Below are 13,803 nucleotides of genomic sequence, written 5' to 3'. Positions count from 1 at the left end.
TATTTTAAAGAGAAATAAATGGAGTATAATGTAAACAAATTTCAAAGATGGAGCTCTGCTGGTTTAGATTTTATTTAGCTTTGAGGTTGAGTGTAAAGGGGGGCGCTAACCTGATGACGCGCAGTGTATATATATATGCAAGACAACCGGAACACAAAGGATCCAAATATAAATATATATGTACATATATAAGTACATATATGTAACGTTACACCTATACCTATATTAAAAAAAAAAAAAAAAAAAAAAAAAAAAACGGGATATTATTGTAAAGCCAGGTGTTTCAAAACATAAACAGTAAAAACAAATCACAATTAAATACGTTCCTCTAAAATCTAAAAAAGTATATATATATATATATATATAATTATATATATATCGAATAAGTTCATCCATATTGATATTATCTAGTAATAGAGACTCTCAGTTCACAAATGAACAGCAACAAAAAAATAAAGCAAAATAAACAAATATGATTTTTTGAGCAATCAAATTTTGCCCAGTTTCCTGTCGAGTTTCCTTCCAAAGTTTCCCCTATTTTTTTTCTAACTTTTTTATAGACTCTTATGCTTCAATTTCTATTCTAATTGTGCTTTATATAGCTTAAAAGTATTCGAATTAAATAAATAATTTAATAACCCACCATTTAGCTGATAAGAACCCAGCTGACGTTCCAATAAAAAAAAAAGAGAAAAAAACAAAATATACATATATACATATGTATATACTGTATATGTATATGTTGTCCAAAAGTCCAATATGAATTATAAATGAATAATAAAAAAAAAAGGAGAGATAATCGAAATCTAAATACAAAACGAAATTGCAGTAATTCCAGATGCAATATCTATTTACAAAAAAAAAAAAAAAAAAATAAATATATAAAACAAGAAAAGTAGAATGAGAAAAACTTAATCTGCATACAGAACGAGAAACATATACATACATATGAAAGTGCGAAAAAGACACATATATGTATGTGTGTATCTATATATCTACACATTTTTCATAAAGTAAACTTTGTAGAGAGACAGGACGAGTTATTGTTGAACAACTGGACAAGCTGTTATCCAAAATTCGAATTCGACGAAGTTGCTTCAACTCCAAATTGCTGTCCAAATATTTTTCGATCTATGTTAGCTGTTTGTTACACCAGAGCGAGAAGGCAATATGCAGTTCAAGTAAATAATGTGCAAAGAACAAAATTATATGAAAAAAAAAAGCAAAAACAAAAAAAAAAAAATGTTCATAAAAAAAAATGTTCTATTTGATGTTATAAAATGAGAAAAACCAATAAAAACTGATGTGAAAAAAAGCAAACAAACAACTGATTTTCTATATACATATATAACTATACATGCTACAAAGCCTGGGGGTTCTTGAACCGTAAAGCAAAACAGACAAGAGCTGCAAATGAGGGGCGTTCAGCGAAACGTATAATTGAGCTCGTTCCGTGGCTGACTAATTGAAAGCTGGCGTCGCTGAATTGCTGATAAATCCATATGGGAGCAAATGAGCAGCAGCCGCAGTCAGTGCAGAACCAATTCATAAATCATAGTCTGTCTGATGATGGGTGCATTAGTTTGGCGACATTCCAGATGTGTACATAAATGTGTAAAATTTTATACAATTTATTTATTTTCTAAAGTCGCAGCTAATTAATTGTTTGTTTTTTACATACAGTATATTGGTATTGAAAACGTCTGTAATATCGTATTAAGATTATTTGAAGGCATTAATTAAGCCATATTAAGCAGTTAGTTGGGCTGGGGAAGGCGGCTTACAGCGCGGGCAGGCCAGCAGAGATGGCGCTCTCGATGCCGCAATGATCCTCGCCACGCACAATGCGGAAGAATCCGTTGTCTCCCCAGTCGGTGTTCCATGAGTTGCCAATTAGCCAGTAGGGCACTTTGCTATCGCCCCAAACGCCCCAGCCGAGTATGCGTATGGCATGGCCGCCCAGTTCTTTGCCATGGACATGCTTGTAGACGCCCGACTTGTACAATATCAAATCCTCATAGACTGTGAATGCGCCCTCCACCGGTCCGTTGGTCATGATTTCGCGTTGAATTTCACGCGGATTGCGTCTGATCGAGTAGGACTTGGAGCCAAAGTGTTTGTCTTTAGCATAATCAACGGAGTAGCTCGACTCGCATTGATGCTTGCAGGAAGGGGTTCTGCCATTTTTGCAGGGTGGGCGTGTACCATTCACGTGATGCTCACATGGCTCGATCTCATAGGGACGGCAACCCTATAACAGGCCAAACGGCCATTGAATAACTGTGAGCTACAATTCAGTGTTGAATGGACTTACCTCATTGGAGTTATAGGAGCCACCGCTCACAATGCCTTTGTGGGTCCAGTAACTCCAGGCGGCGCCAGGGAATCCGCCATTGCAGCCAAAGCCGCAAGTGTGGCAACACGAGACCAAATCCTCAGCTGAGAAATGGAAGTTTACAGTGCCATTGGAATGTATGCACACCTACAAATAAAATAAGTCAACAAATCGTTCAGCCTAAACAAAGAACATGCACACACACACACACGCATACACGTCTGTGTATGTTTCTACAAAGCCGTACACAAACACAGCAATTCAACGCAACTGTGTGAAATCGATAATCTAAATAATGATAAGCACAAAGGCAACTGCGTCATCTGCTTTGTATTTTGTCTGTGTGTGTTGTGCGAGGCTTCAGGTCAGTGGGGCATCGCTACTTACACGATCGGACATCGCCTCGACGGCACCAAAGGCCCAACAGGAGCCGCATGAGCCCTGATCACGGATCTCCCCTATGGTGGGGCAGTTGGGCCAGGCAGTACGCGCATCAAACGATTCGGGCAGATCGTCACCGTCATCTCCCACCAGATTACCGAGCACTTGGCTCTTTTCGGGCAGCGTAAACTTATGCGCATCGGGATGGACACCCATTAGGCCGCGTATATGTCCCTCTGATACAGATGCATCAAAGTTGCGACCAGGCTAATGGAAATAAACAATGGAAATGTCACGTCATCATAATCATAATAATAATATTAATAGCTTACCGTCCATGTCTTTGCTTTGCTGCGCACCAGCTCTATGAATTCATCACTTAGCATATGGGGATCATCCTCTCCGGCAGCGACTACGGCCACCAGAGCCAGCAGCGCCAAAGTTGCTGCAAAATATTTCATTTTACAGCTGCGTATTCGTCAAAATGGCGTTGACAGCGCAATTGAAAAAAAATTGTCAGAGCTCAACTAATCGTGTATGTGTATATATAATAATTTATATATGTATACAATTTGTCAATATAGATAAAAGAGTAGGCTTTGCGAATTTTATTTGGTTGACTGGCAAGCACCAGCTGCAATGGTAAACTGTTGTATAGTTTAGTTACACTCAATTTATATGCGTTGTTTCTTCTCTTTTCAAAGTAGCTGATAAGCGGCCATTGCAGTGATGACAAAAATAACGTGAGTCTCTTATCGATACTTGTGAGCAACGATATATGCGAAAAGTTGGTCATATTGATATTTTACAATTGTAAGATTTTGGCAAATTTAAAAATAATTGATTGCATTAATAAAATAATGTAATTTAAGATTATTTCATTTTATCATTGTACATCATCTATCAACAAGTTATGGATACATGGTCTAAGGGGCCAATTAGATATGCATGTGAAAAGTAAAATTAAACTAACAATCAAGAAAACAAACAAATCGTAAATCTTAACATTTATTTTATTCACAATGATTGAACTAAGTATTATCACAAACACATATTTATTTAGCTTAGACATATGGATTCCAGTTGCTGCCATCTTCTGGCAACAGATTATTAGTTATTAGCAATATGACGTCTATAATCCACCAGACTCCAACGCCGCCCATTGTCAAGAGTTTGCCCACAGCAGTTCCCGTTTGTCCCAAACAGAAGCGATCCATGCCCAGGAAGCCCAGCAGCATGCTGTATATCAATGTGGTTACGAAATAGTGATCCGTGTAGCGAACACATGGTACACCATCCCGGAAGAATGTGCGTGCGCCGTAACAGTCGATGTCCGTGTAGACGGTACATTGGACTTTGGTGTGCTCAACATCCTCATAGTTGGAGCCACCAAAACGCAGACAGCCGTAGCCCTTTTCATTGCGTGCCGAATCGTTATTCCGATGATCAATTGGCTCCTTGCATTCCAGAAAATCTCGTGGCAGAAACGAGCACATCACAGTCGGCCCCAACGGATTAAACGCTGAGTTGGTCGTGGAAGCTGCTTGCGAATTGGAGCCAACCTGTGATTGGGCCTGGACGGGTACAACCGATTGTACAGCTGTGCCGGAAACAACAGTTTGGGTCTGTTCTTTGTCACTGCGCGCCTGAATGGCATGGCTGACCGGACTAATGACTAGAAACGGGATGACAACGCTGAATAAAATTAGTTTTCGCTGCATTGTTGTTTTGCTTGCACCAAAACTAGAGATGAGCAAGATATACCGAGTTGTGTGCATAAGAAACCATCGCTTAAGCAATCTATCACGATGTATTGCAATTCATCGATATTTACTAAACATTGTTTATCATTTTATGCTGCTGGCGTCTCTAAAATAAGATAATTGTGATATTAAAAGCCGCCGTTGCATTTGCCTGATCGCGAGTTTTTAAAGTACACATCTCGTATAAATAAGCACAAATTGCCAACAACGAAGAAATACAATGCCATTCATTCAAATTTAGTATACATTGTAAACTGGTAACATTAACATTCGAAATGGATATTTTCGAAAATATTTGCCGCACTTGCGGCAACGACTGTTTGGATGCACTGGACATATTCGACGATAGCGTTATGGTGCTGGATAAAAACATTCTGATATCGGAGGTATTGTCGTCGTGCTTGCCCAGCTCGGCATCATTACCAGCGTTGAGCGAGGACGATGACTATCCCAAGCAGATATGCCGGGTCTGCATCAAGAAACTGATTATGATTTATGAATTCAATAATAAGTGGATAACGGCAACTAATGAATTCACTGTGGCCTTAAAATTCGAGCAACGTCGCAATCGATCCCGCCTCACGCAGTCAATATCATCTCCTGACGATCAGTTACCACTCAAATGCATGGGAAAAGCGATTGAAACAAATCTGGAATCTATAGCGCCAGCCCATGCTACTGGCATTAAGGCAGAAACAATTGTGTTCAAGCATGAGCCAAGTGAGGGTAAGTTCTTCAGTTTTTCACTTTAAACATATTAATGCATTTTTAAAAATTATTCACTTTTAGGTACCGAGATTGGAGACCTAATCGAAGAGGCTGAGTTGGTCCAGGATATGACGCCAAGGACCAGCATATCAATCAGATCGGCAACCAATTATCAGTGCGCTTTGTGTAATGAATGTTATCACACGCTGGCGGCCTACCAAAAGCATCATAAAGTCAATCATCGGAACTCTCAGTTCATGTTCTATACGCCAGGACAATAGACTCCGGTCACGTCTCTATTTTAACAGACTTATATATCTATATTAATATATATATACCGAAACTATTTGTATACATTTGTTTTACTTAGCTATTATTTTTTTTTTGTATTGCGGCAGCGCGAATGAAAACAAAGGGTACACAATTATATGATTATTCGTCGTCATCGTCGCGCACTTTCTGGGCGCGTGGATCATCGTGCCGGAACACCACATATCCCATTTTGTAGCGACGATTGTCACCATCCTTAGCGTAATAGTTGGTCAGGCCAATGCCTGCCATGATGAGGCCTGCAATGGCCATGGCTGAGCCGCCGACGATGTCGGGAATCTCGTTCCAGGCACGTTTCAGCAGCGATGTTGAACCTCGGGCGGCGGATGCTGACATTGTGGGCGCCTGCAAGTAGAGTTTGTATGTTAAATTATTCGTATATTAACTATAAAATATCGTTATACTTATTAAATCTACGCGTTTCAGTTACACAACAAGAGCAGTCCCGTTGTTTAGCGATGTGGTTTGACAGAAATATTTATTAGTGTTATCGATAGGTGAACACAACAAACTCAAAGCAGCGCACAGTTAGTTATTCATGCAGGTTGGCAGCTCTGCTTTTTCTAAATGTCAACTTTTCGTTTCTTTGAAGAAATTTGAAAAACATTGCCTAGAATGCCATTTTTTAGTTAGTAGAATTGTATTATTTGTTTAAGTGTCTCAGACAGTGGATGAATTGTAGAAAAATCAACTGCAACGATAAATAGAAAATGGTTGCCCGCCAAGCTCTAAAATCTATCGATTGCTCTATGATTAACAGTATGGGTGTCAACATAACAGAGCTTGCTCCACACTTTACAGACAACAAAATTTATTACTTCCCAAAGTAACAAGTGTCTGAGTTTCACTTGGCTCTATTTGTGCTTTACGCTGCTGAAAATATATCGAAATTGTTTGTAGCGGCAATATGACGGCCGTACCAGGACGAGCTCTGCACTATGTATTCAAAATTGGTGATCGCAGCAAGAATTCCTTCTTCTTCCGCACGATTCTGGGAATGCAGGTGGGATGGAGCTCACCTTAATTGCCAAGTTGCAAAACCCGGTTATAAACATGGCTATACACACGGCTTGTAAATGTGTATCAGTTTGCATGCATGTATGGGTGGCAATTAGAATTGTGAATGGCTGTATATTTTATCTGAGTAATGTGACTTGGCAATTTCGTCAAGAATTGTTTATTATGTGCTAATAATAGATATTAGATAAGAAGAAACTGATTTGAAGCTTCTCTCTTTCACAATAGGTTTTGAGGCACGAGGAGTTCAAAGAAGGCTGCGATGCCGAATGCAACGGGTATGCCATAAGACTCTAGACTCAAGACTCTAGAAATTCTCTAATCTCTGATTTTCATGCGCAGACCCTATGATAATCGCTGGAGCAAGACCATGGTCGGCTATGGGCCAGAGAAGTCGCATTTTGTCATTGAGCTAACGTACAATTATGGCGTGAAGAGCTACGACCTGGGTAACTTTTGCTCCACTCTACTTGCCTCTTCACATTCTTCACATCCTCCCGCATCTTTTAGGCAACGACTTTGGCGGCATCACTATCAACTCCAAGGATATCTTAAAGCGTGCCGCCGAGCACTCATATCCCATTGCCAAGCAGGGTGATAAAAGTGTTCTAACCTCGCCAGATGGCTATAAGTTCTACATTGTAGACACAGCGCCCGGCAGTGATCCGATGCAACAGGTTGAGCTCCATGTGACCAAATTGGATGCGTCACGCAAGTACTGGACGGAGCTGCTTAAGATGAACGTGTTGAGTGCCAGCGAGGACTCCATTCTGCTCGCATATGACGCGAAACAGACAGCTCTGCGTCTCACGGCTCTGAAAGAGCCTCTGGATCGGGCCAAGGCATATGGTCGCATTGCCTTTGCGGTGCCTGCAGCCATTCAGAAGCCATTGTACGATGAGGTCCAGAAGGCGGGCGGCACCATATTGAAACCATTGATAACACTGGACACACCCGGCAAGGCGACCGTCACGGTTCTAATTCTGGCCGATCCCGATGGTCACGAGATATGCTTTGTCGATGAGGAGGGCTTCTCGGAGCTCTCCCAAGTGGAGGAAAATGCTGCGGCGCAACTGGACAAGTATATACGCAAAGATCCATTCCAGGAGAAGTAGCAGGGGCAGGGCCAGGCGCAGGCGCAGCAGTAAATCAACCAACATCAATTGGGCCGCATTCTTAATCGTAATCAATGTAAACAGATCGGGCACTTATTATATAAATATTATTATTATTATTTTTTTTTAAATGCTATTTACACACATTTTGAGAAAATGCATAAATTTATTTAAGTGGTAACCTTGTTAAAAATCGCTTATTTTCGTTTACAAAGGGTTCGTGCGGCTTTATATAACTATATATCACGCTCTATAAACCAATTCGATTTCAAGCCGATCATAAACGAGCTCGTTCAAGAGTTAGTCGGGAAAAAGCAGAGTTTGTTGCCAGCTGCTGGGCTCCGGAATAAGTTGGATTGTTAATAAAAGTCGGCTATGCTAGTTATTCCTCTATGTATTTCTTCTATGTGTTCTGTAAGTATATTCCCAAAATATTTCTTCAAGGTGCTGTATTTCTGCAAAAAGTTTTGTGTCTTCCAAGTATTGTCTCAAGGCATTTCCTGAAAATATTTCTTTTAAGTATTTCTTCTAAGTATTTTCTATAAGTAAGTATTTCCTCTAAATGTTTCCTCTAAATATTTACTCTAAGTATGTATTTACTCTGATTATTTCCTCCAAGTGATTCCTCCAAGACTGCTCTGTCCCACCAGGCCTCGACGACTGAAGAAATGCTGCAGCTGCTGCTCTTTATATAGGGCGACTTTCACTCAGACACTCTCATATGTCGCTCTCATATGTTGAGCCCGGTGCCAGGTAGAGCTCGTTGCAGTCGAGCTTCAATGGACCAATGGGAAGGAACACTCTCTGCTGCTGTGAGCATTCTGACTTCGTTCCACTTAAATATAAATACCAAATGAATACTGTTGCATACATATAGACAATTTGAGAGATCTTTTGTAGTTCTTCTTCGTTCCTGGCCTTTGCCGTCCCTTTGCCTTTGAAAGAGTCCGACAGAGAGTCGGACGGAGAGACAGACTGTTAGTTGGACAGTGAGATAGATAGAGAGACAGTTTGACATATGTATGTACATATGTATGTAAATCGGGCTAGGAATATACATATATGGTTGGTTGATAGGGCGAAATGTTGATATGATAAATAGCTTATTTATAATAATAATATCGTGCAATTTATTATTATTATATGGCATAGACAGCTGTTTCTTCTGTTCTATAGTTCCATATTCCATCCCATGCTTATTTTAATAATAATAATAAATTTATTATGTATGTACTCTTGTTATTATTGTATTATTATTTAACTAATATTGGTCAAGTTTATTTTGTAATATTCTATGATTTTTCATTTCTTTTCTGTCAGCAGGTAAAAATTCTGAAACAAATGTAAAGCAATATTATAAATAAACAAGTAAGAAAGCTATAGTCGAGACTGCTCGACTACGAGATCCCCTGAACCCTTGGAGCAATAGCTATTTCAATAATTTTTCGCGTCTTTCAGCTTACACAAGAAACACGCACACACGCACACATACACACACACTAATAACTTTTCTTGTGGACATACGATCTTCATGAAACTTTCAGATTATGATTATAACATAACAATATGTATTTGCCAAAGCACAAGTCTCTAGTATTTGAAATACGTTTTTTACAAACATGGGGGTGAGGGGGTGGATATAAAGGTGGGGGCTAAATTTTAACAAAAACCGAAATTGTATAAATTGCATATAAGCATACATACAAAATTTGGAGACTCTAGCAATAAAGGTGTAGGAGATATAATTTTTATAACTGGTTTTCGATAAGGTCTTTTATCGATAAAAAAAAGAACGGGATGAGTTATCGATATTTAATGATAAACTCGATATCCGCGCTGTAAATACGGACATTTAAAAAAAATTTGAAGTCTCTAGCTTTTATATCTTCTGAAATCGACGCGTTCATACATACTGACTGACGGACAGACAGACAGACGGACGGACAGACGGACGGACAGACGGACGGACAGACAGACGGACAGGGCCAAATCGACTCAGCTCGTCATCCTGATCAAGAATATATATACTTTGTGGGGTCTGCCACGCCTCCTTCTCCCTGTAACATACATTTCAACAAAACCGTTATACCCTGATTTCCCATTGAAAATGGGTTCAGGGTATAAAAAATAAATAAGTAAATAAACAGACTACTAAAATGTTGTACAATATATAAAAGCAGGGACCGTAACGATTATAACTTTTATAGCAAAAAATTAAAAAACAAGAATTATTTTTGAGTAATTAAAAAAAAAATATTTGTAATTATTATAAATAATAATAAAAGCATTGCAATAAGAAAATTTGTTAAACATTGTAAATAAAAAGTCAAAGCATACCGTATATATATGTCATTATAGCTTCGTTTTTATTTTTAATTTTTAATACATTTATATAAACCTTTGGATTTTAGTTTCGTTTAAATTTGTTTTCAATTTAAATAATTTTTGTTAGAAATTCTTTTCTTTTTTTAAGAATTTTTGTTTTTCATTTATTTTCTTAACCAAAAAGCGCAGTTTTTTTTTTTTTTTTTTTAAATATATAATTTATTTGAGTAAAATTGGGGGCATCATGTCAGAGTCTTGGCCAGTACCGCCCGCCGCTATGGCACCACCTCTGAATCCGTGGGAGGTGAATCCATGGACGGACGAACAGAATCGCTCGATGTGGCGCAGCTGGGCCCAGAGCCTGGCCAGAGTACGTCGCAATGCGGCGGCGATGTATTACTTTGAGAAGAGCATCGATGACCAGGATGCGAATCGTTACGTGGCGCTATGCATGCGTAGCAATTTCAATCGGAGCATCGCTAATCCGGAGCAGGCATTGAGGGACAGCCTACGGGCGTCTGAGGCGGCACCGTGCAATCCCTACGTCAATCTGCAGGTGGCCGATGCGCTCTACGATCTGAATAGGTTCGAGGAGAACAAGTTGACGCTGCACAACAATTCGCTCCTGGTCCAGGGCACCAAACGGACGCCGTTCAGTCGTCGGATGCTGGTTGTGAACAGCAACTTTCAGGACAGTGTGGGTGAGAGTCTGGGTCCGTTCTTTCTGAAGAACATGGCGCGAATGGCCAGCATCCATGATGGGGCGTTGAGGCCGGAAAAGATGATGCCAGCAGCCACGCGCTGGAAGGCGCTCAAGGATCTCAATGAGTGCGACGTGAACAGCCATAAGGAAAGGAAAAGTATCCGGATATCGCCAATGGAGATGGCACGACGGAAGCGTAAGATGAAAATCTACAATCAAAACTATTTAAGTGGCTCCTGGATAGATGTTGCCTTCCTCAAGAACCTTCGAAATAATCCGATTGTGCTCTTGGAAAGGTACTACAAGTCCGCCAGGGAAAGGCGAGAGTATTTAAATAATTCCTATACGACTACGAAAAGGTTCATCAAAATGCTGCACAGTCGCAGTCCCATGTACAACGAGCAATACCAACGCTTGTCCAACCCAAAGGTCATGGATCGCCTGCACCAGGCCAATATGTTTCGCATACAGTATCAGGCGCGTCGGCATATGCTATCGATACTGCGTACTATACGTGAAATACGCGAACAGAAGGACGTGCAGGTGAGTCAACGGATCGCCGGACAGCTAGACGGACAGCCAGATGGACAGCTAGACAGATAGTTAGACGGTCAGTTAGACGAGCAGACGGACGGCCAATAATAAGGATAATCGGCCAATCAGGCGGACAGCCGGAAAGATCAACAGGCGGATAGTAGAACGGAGAGTCGGACGTGTAGTCAGTCGGGCAGCTAGACGGATAGCTAGACGGACGGTTAATCAGACGGATAGTCGGTCAATCAGATGGAGTGTCGGAAAGATCATCAGGCGGGTAGTAGAGCAGAGAGTCGGATGTGTAGTCATTCAGACAGGTAGGCGGACGGCTAGAAGGACAGTTGGACGAGAAGGCGGACGGACAATCAGACTGACAGGCGGGTTGTAGAACGGAGAGTCGGACGGGTAGTCAGTCGGGCAGCTAGTCGGACAGTTAAATGAGCAGTCGGACGGACAGTTAAGCAATCAAGCGGACAATCTGAAAGATAATCAAGGACGCAGTGAGACGTAGAGTCGGACAGACAGTTAGTCGAATATTTAGGACAGTCGAGCAAGCAGCCGGACGGACAGTTGATCACTCAAACGGACAGTCGGAAAGATAGTCCGGGAATCAATACGACGGAGAGTCATACGGACAGTCGACGAACTTTTTCGACTGTCAAATAAGCAGTCGTATATACCGTTAGGCAGACAGTCGGACTAGTAATCGGACGGACAGTCACAGGGACAGTAAGACAAACATAAAATACCCATATATTTGACTTCGTAAGCTCGTAGAATTACGGGTCTTGCACTTTCTGCAACTCTATCTTGAATTCGATTATCCAAATTAATGTAGAAATTAATAATCATTTGAATAGCGCCTGCGTAAGTTTGTGGCAAAGGTAATGGGCGAGTTTTTTGTGGTGAAGACGAAGACGGTAATGCCGTGGAAAATAGAGTTCATGAACGAGGTGTACAATCACTTGGCGCTGAGCCTGTGCGAGGCATATAATATACCGAACTACAAGGTGTCGCCGTACGATAACGATTCCATGTGCCGCCTGCTTGGCGTCAATCCATTCAAGCCCTCCGAGGTGCACCAAGTTGTGTTTGGCAGGCGACCGTCGTATGTGTATGACGAGAGCATGCCTGTCAACGAACACGTCAGGGCGTTCAGGTGAGTTGAGCTGAGATGAGCATGGGGATAATTGATATTAAATATGAATATGAATTATCTAGGATGGCCAAAGCGGCGCTGGATAGGCGCCTCTACTTCTCCAAGCTGCCCATCGAGCGTAGCTATTTGATGTTCGAGATTGCGGATTGTTTGCTGTCGCAGAATCATCTGGTGCAGTGCCTGCTCTATGCGAAGCGTGCCATCGATGAGGCCAGGCGGGCGAATAGTAAGATCTGGGAATTCCTAGCCACCATGATGCAGGCGAAGGCGCACGCAATTCTCTGCAAGTACGAGCGACAGGCGGAGGTGCTCAACTCCGCCTATGTGCTGGCCAAGGAACTCAAATCGCCCAAACTCTGCACCTTCATCGAGCTGTGCCGCATGCTCAACAAGGACTACATGATGCTGCGAAAGATGGCCGTACCGGCTTCCACCAGACGACTACGCTACAGGGTCTCCAATCGGTCCAGCACCGCACTGTCTGTATCGCACTAGTGTAGCGAGTACCGTACAACCGTCACAATGTGGGACTTTCCCGCATTCCGTTGTACAGCACCCGCTTCACTGGCTCGATTACGACTCGAGCTGAGATCCGCTTTTAGCGTAGGTAGTAGATATTGTATTTATTTCAAGCGATCAAATCAACAAAGCTATTTCAAATTTTATGATAAGTTTAACAATCGACATAAATTGACATTACAAAATTCTGTAATTCATAATTCATAAATCTAAAAAAAAATTATCAAATGCAATTTTGTATTGCACTGTTAATAAAATTAACTTTATTTTCAACTAAGAATTTCGGATTTTGTATCTTCGTGAGTACATGAGAATTGCATAGAAGAGCAATTCAGAGTAAAGACTTTCAATTTATTGATTCAATTACAGATAATTCTTTTCTCTTGGAAATCTTTCTTACAACAATAGGTGCAACTCAACCATCCCCCTATGTATGCATAAAATATAAATAAATAAAGGGTATTCCTTCGAAGTATATCTATCTTTATTTATTATCTAAAAACACTTGAATTTACCAATATTTTTCCTTAATTTATGAATACTTACAGTGTATATGAGTGAATTAAAATGGGCCATCATGCCGAATTTGCATAAAATATAAATATAGGGTATTCCCTCTACACATGGCTCTACCTTTTCAATATCTAACAACTCTTAGATTAATTAATATTTCTCGTTAATTTGTGATTATTTACAGGGTAGATGAAATAGGCCATCATCCCAAGGTAAAGGGTATTCCCTCTAAGCATATCTATCCCTATCGAATATAAAACTTCCCATACATTAATTAATATTTCTGGTTAATTTACAATCATTTACAGGGTATATGAGGGCCATCATTACGAATGTAAATAAAATACGAATTTATAAAAGGTATTCCATTCCCTCTACATATGGCTTTACCTATTTAATAT

General features: G+C 40.6%; 6 protein-coding genes and 1 long non-coding RNA gene across 8 annotated transcripts; 3 read left to right on the top strand and 4 right to left on the bottom strand.

Moving 5' to 3' along the window:
- Positions 1 to 1,615: 1,615 nt before the first annotated feature.
- LOC6584039 (cathepsin B) lies at positions 1,616 to 3,428 on the bottom strand. Its single transcript, XM_002009663.2, has 4 exons — positions 3,049 to 3,428; positions 2,723 to 2,983; positions 2,315 to 2,482; positions 1,616 to 2,251 (listed from the first exon to the last, which is right to left on the bottom strand). Exons 1-4 carry the CDS (start codon positions 3,175 to 3,177, stop codon positions 1,781 to 1,783), a joined length of 1,029 nt encoding a protein of 342 aa, XP_002009699.1. The 5' UTR covers positions 3,178 to 3,428; the 3' UTR covers positions 1,616 to 1,780.
- A 283-nt stretch (positions 3,429 to 3,711) lies between these two features.
- LOC6584038 (TM2 domain-containing protein CG11103) lies at positions 3,712 to 4,483 on the bottom strand. Its single transcript, XM_002009662.4, has one exon. The coding sequence runs from the start codon at positions 4,435 to 4,437 to the stop codon at positions 3,781 to 3,783; it is 657 nt and encodes a 218-aa protein (XP_002009698.3). The 5' UTR covers positions 4,438 to 4,483; the 3' UTR covers positions 3,712 to 3,780.
- An 83-nt stretch (positions 4,484 to 4,566) lies between these two features.
- Positions 4,567 to 5,533, top strand: LOC6584037. The gene is made up of 2 exons (XM_002009661.4): positions 4,567 to 5,205; positions 5,269 to 5,533. The coding sequence occupies exons 1-2, from the start codon at positions 4,755 to 4,757 to the stop codon at positions 5,466 to 5,468; spliced, it is 651 nt and encodes a 216-aa protein (XP_002009697.1). The 5' UTR covers positions 4,567 to 4,754; the 3' UTR covers positions 5,469 to 5,533.
- Positions 5,532 to 6,031, bottom strand: LOC6584036. Its single transcript, XM_002009660.4, has 2 exons — positions 5,922 to 6,031; positions 5,532 to 5,862 (listed from the first exon to the last, which is right to left on the bottom strand). Exon 2 carries the CDS (start codon positions 5,851 to 5,853, stop codon positions 5,620 to 5,622), a length of 234 nt encoding a protein of 77 aa, XP_002009696.1. The 5' UTR covers positions 5,854 to 5,862; positions 5,922 to 6,031; the 3' UTR covers positions 5,532 to 5,619.
- Positions 6,032 to 6,301: 270 nt separating this feature from the next.
- LOC6584035 (glyoxalase domain-containing protein 4) lies at positions 6,302 to 8,034 on the top strand. Its single transcript, XM_002009659.4, has 4 exons — positions 6,302 to 6,520; positions 6,763 to 6,812; positions 6,877 to 6,983; positions 7,045 to 8,034. Exons 1-4 carry the CDS (start codon positions 6,425 to 6,427, stop codon positions 7,647 to 7,649), a joined length of 858 nt encoding a protein of 285 aa, XP_002009695.1. The 5' UTR covers positions 6,302 to 6,424; the 3' UTR covers positions 7,650 to 8,034.
- A 19-nt stretch (positions 8,035 to 8,053) lies between these two features.
- On the bottom strand, positions 8,054 to 9,069 carry LOC122756791. The gene is made up of 2 exons (XR_006356645.1): positions 8,250 to 9,069; positions 8,054 to 8,149 (listed from the first exon to the last, which is right to left on the bottom strand). It is a non-coding gene; the product is annotated as an uncharacterized LOC122756791 (long non-coding RNA).
- A 1,088-nt stretch (positions 9,070 to 10,157) lies between these two features.
- LOC6584034 lies at positions 10,158 to 13,117 on the top strand. Of its 2 annotated transcripts, XM_002009658.4 has the most exons (3): positions 10,162 to 11,220; positions 12,072 to 12,370; positions 12,433 to 13,117. In XM_002009658.4, the coding sequence occupies exons 1-3, from the start codon at positions 10,219 to 10,221 to the stop codon at positions 12,863 to 12,865; spliced, it is 1,734 nt and encodes a 577-aa protein (XP_002009694.1). In that variant the 5' UTR covers positions 10,162 to 10,218; the 3' UTR covers positions 12,866 to 13,117. The 2 variants fall into 2 exon arrangements, with proteins under 2 accessions (XP_043867463.1, XP_002009694.1); XM_044011528.1 differs by lacking the exon at positions 12,433 to 13,117 and having other exon boundaries at positions 10,158 to 11,220; positions 12,050 to 12,082.
- The last annotated feature ends 686 nt before the right edge of the window (positions 13,118 to 13,803 follow it).

The sequence above is a fragment of the Drosophila mojavensis genome, unplaced genomic scaffold (genome assembly GCF_018153725.1).
Source record: "Drosophila mojavensis isolate 15081-1352.22 unplaced genomic scaffold, ASM1815372v1 contig_136, whole genome shotgun sequence".
Taxonomy (NCBI): Eukaryota; Metazoa; Arthropoda; class Insecta; order Diptera; family Drosophilidae; genus Drosophila; species Drosophila mojavensis.
This window is presented reverse-complemented; position numbering and strand designations above follow the sequence as displayed.

What these genes read in the sequence shown, in the direction of transcription:
- LOC6584039 (XM_002009663.2), bottom strand. Translation starts at nt 3,177, where the DNA reads ATGAAATATTTTGCAGCAACTTTGGCGCTGCTGGCTCTGGTGGCCGTA. An exon ending in GCAAAGCAAAGACATGGACG is followed by an intron (nt 2,984 to 3,048) that starts GTAAGCTATTAA and finishes TATTTCCATTAG; the next exon opens with CCTGGTCGCAACTTTGATGC. An exon ending in GCTCCTATAACTCCAATGAG is followed by an intron (nt 2,252 to 2,314) that starts GTAAGTCCATTC and finishes GGCCTGTTATAG; the next exon opens with GGTTGCCGTCCCTATGAGAT.
- LOC6584038 (XM_002009662.4), bottom strand. Translation starts at nt 4,437, where the DNA reads ATGCAGCGAAAACTAATTTTATTCAGCGTTGTCATCCCGTTTCTAGTC.
- LOC6584037 (XM_002009661.4), top strand. Translation starts at nt 4,755, where the DNA reads ATGGATATTTTCGAAAATATTTGCCGCACTTGCGGCAACGACTGTTTG. An exon ending in CAAGCATGAGCCAAGTGAGG is followed by an intron (nt 5,206 to 5,268) that starts GTAAGTTCTTCA and finishes ATTCACTTTTAG; the next exon opens with GTACCGAGATTGGAGACCTA.
- LOC6584036 (XM_002009660.4), bottom strand. Translation starts at nt 5,853, where the DNA reads ATGTCAGCATCCGCCGCCCGAGGTTCAACATCGCTGCTGAAACGTGCC.
- LOC6584035 (XM_002009659.4), top strand. Translation starts at nt 6,425, where the DNA reads ATGACGGCCGTACCAGGACGAGCTCTGCACTATGTATTCAAAATTGGT. An exon ending in TGCGATGCCGAATGCAACGG is followed by an intron (nt 6,813 to 6,876) that starts GTATGCCATAAG and finishes TTTCATGCGCAG; the next exon opens with ACCCTATGATAATCGCTGGA. An exon ending in CGTGAAGAGCTACGACCTGG is followed by an intron (nt 6,984 to 7,044) that starts GTAACTTTTGCT and finishes CGCATCTTTTAG; the next exon opens with GCAACGACTTTGGCGGCATC.
- LOC6584034 (XM_002009658.4), top strand. Translation starts at nt 10,219, where the DNA reads ATGTCAGAGTCTTGGCCAGTACCGCCCGCCGCTATGGCACCACCTCTG. An exon ending in GCGAACAGAAGGACGTGCAG is followed by an intron (nt 11,221 to 12,071) that starts GTGAGTCAACGG and finishes TCATTTGAATAG; the next exon opens with CGCCTGCGTAAGTTTGTGGC. An exon ending in GAACACGTCAGGGCGTTCAG is followed by an intron (nt 12,371 to 12,432) that starts GTGAGTTGAGCT and finishes TGAATTATCTAG; the next exon opens with GATGGCCAAAGCGGCGCTGG.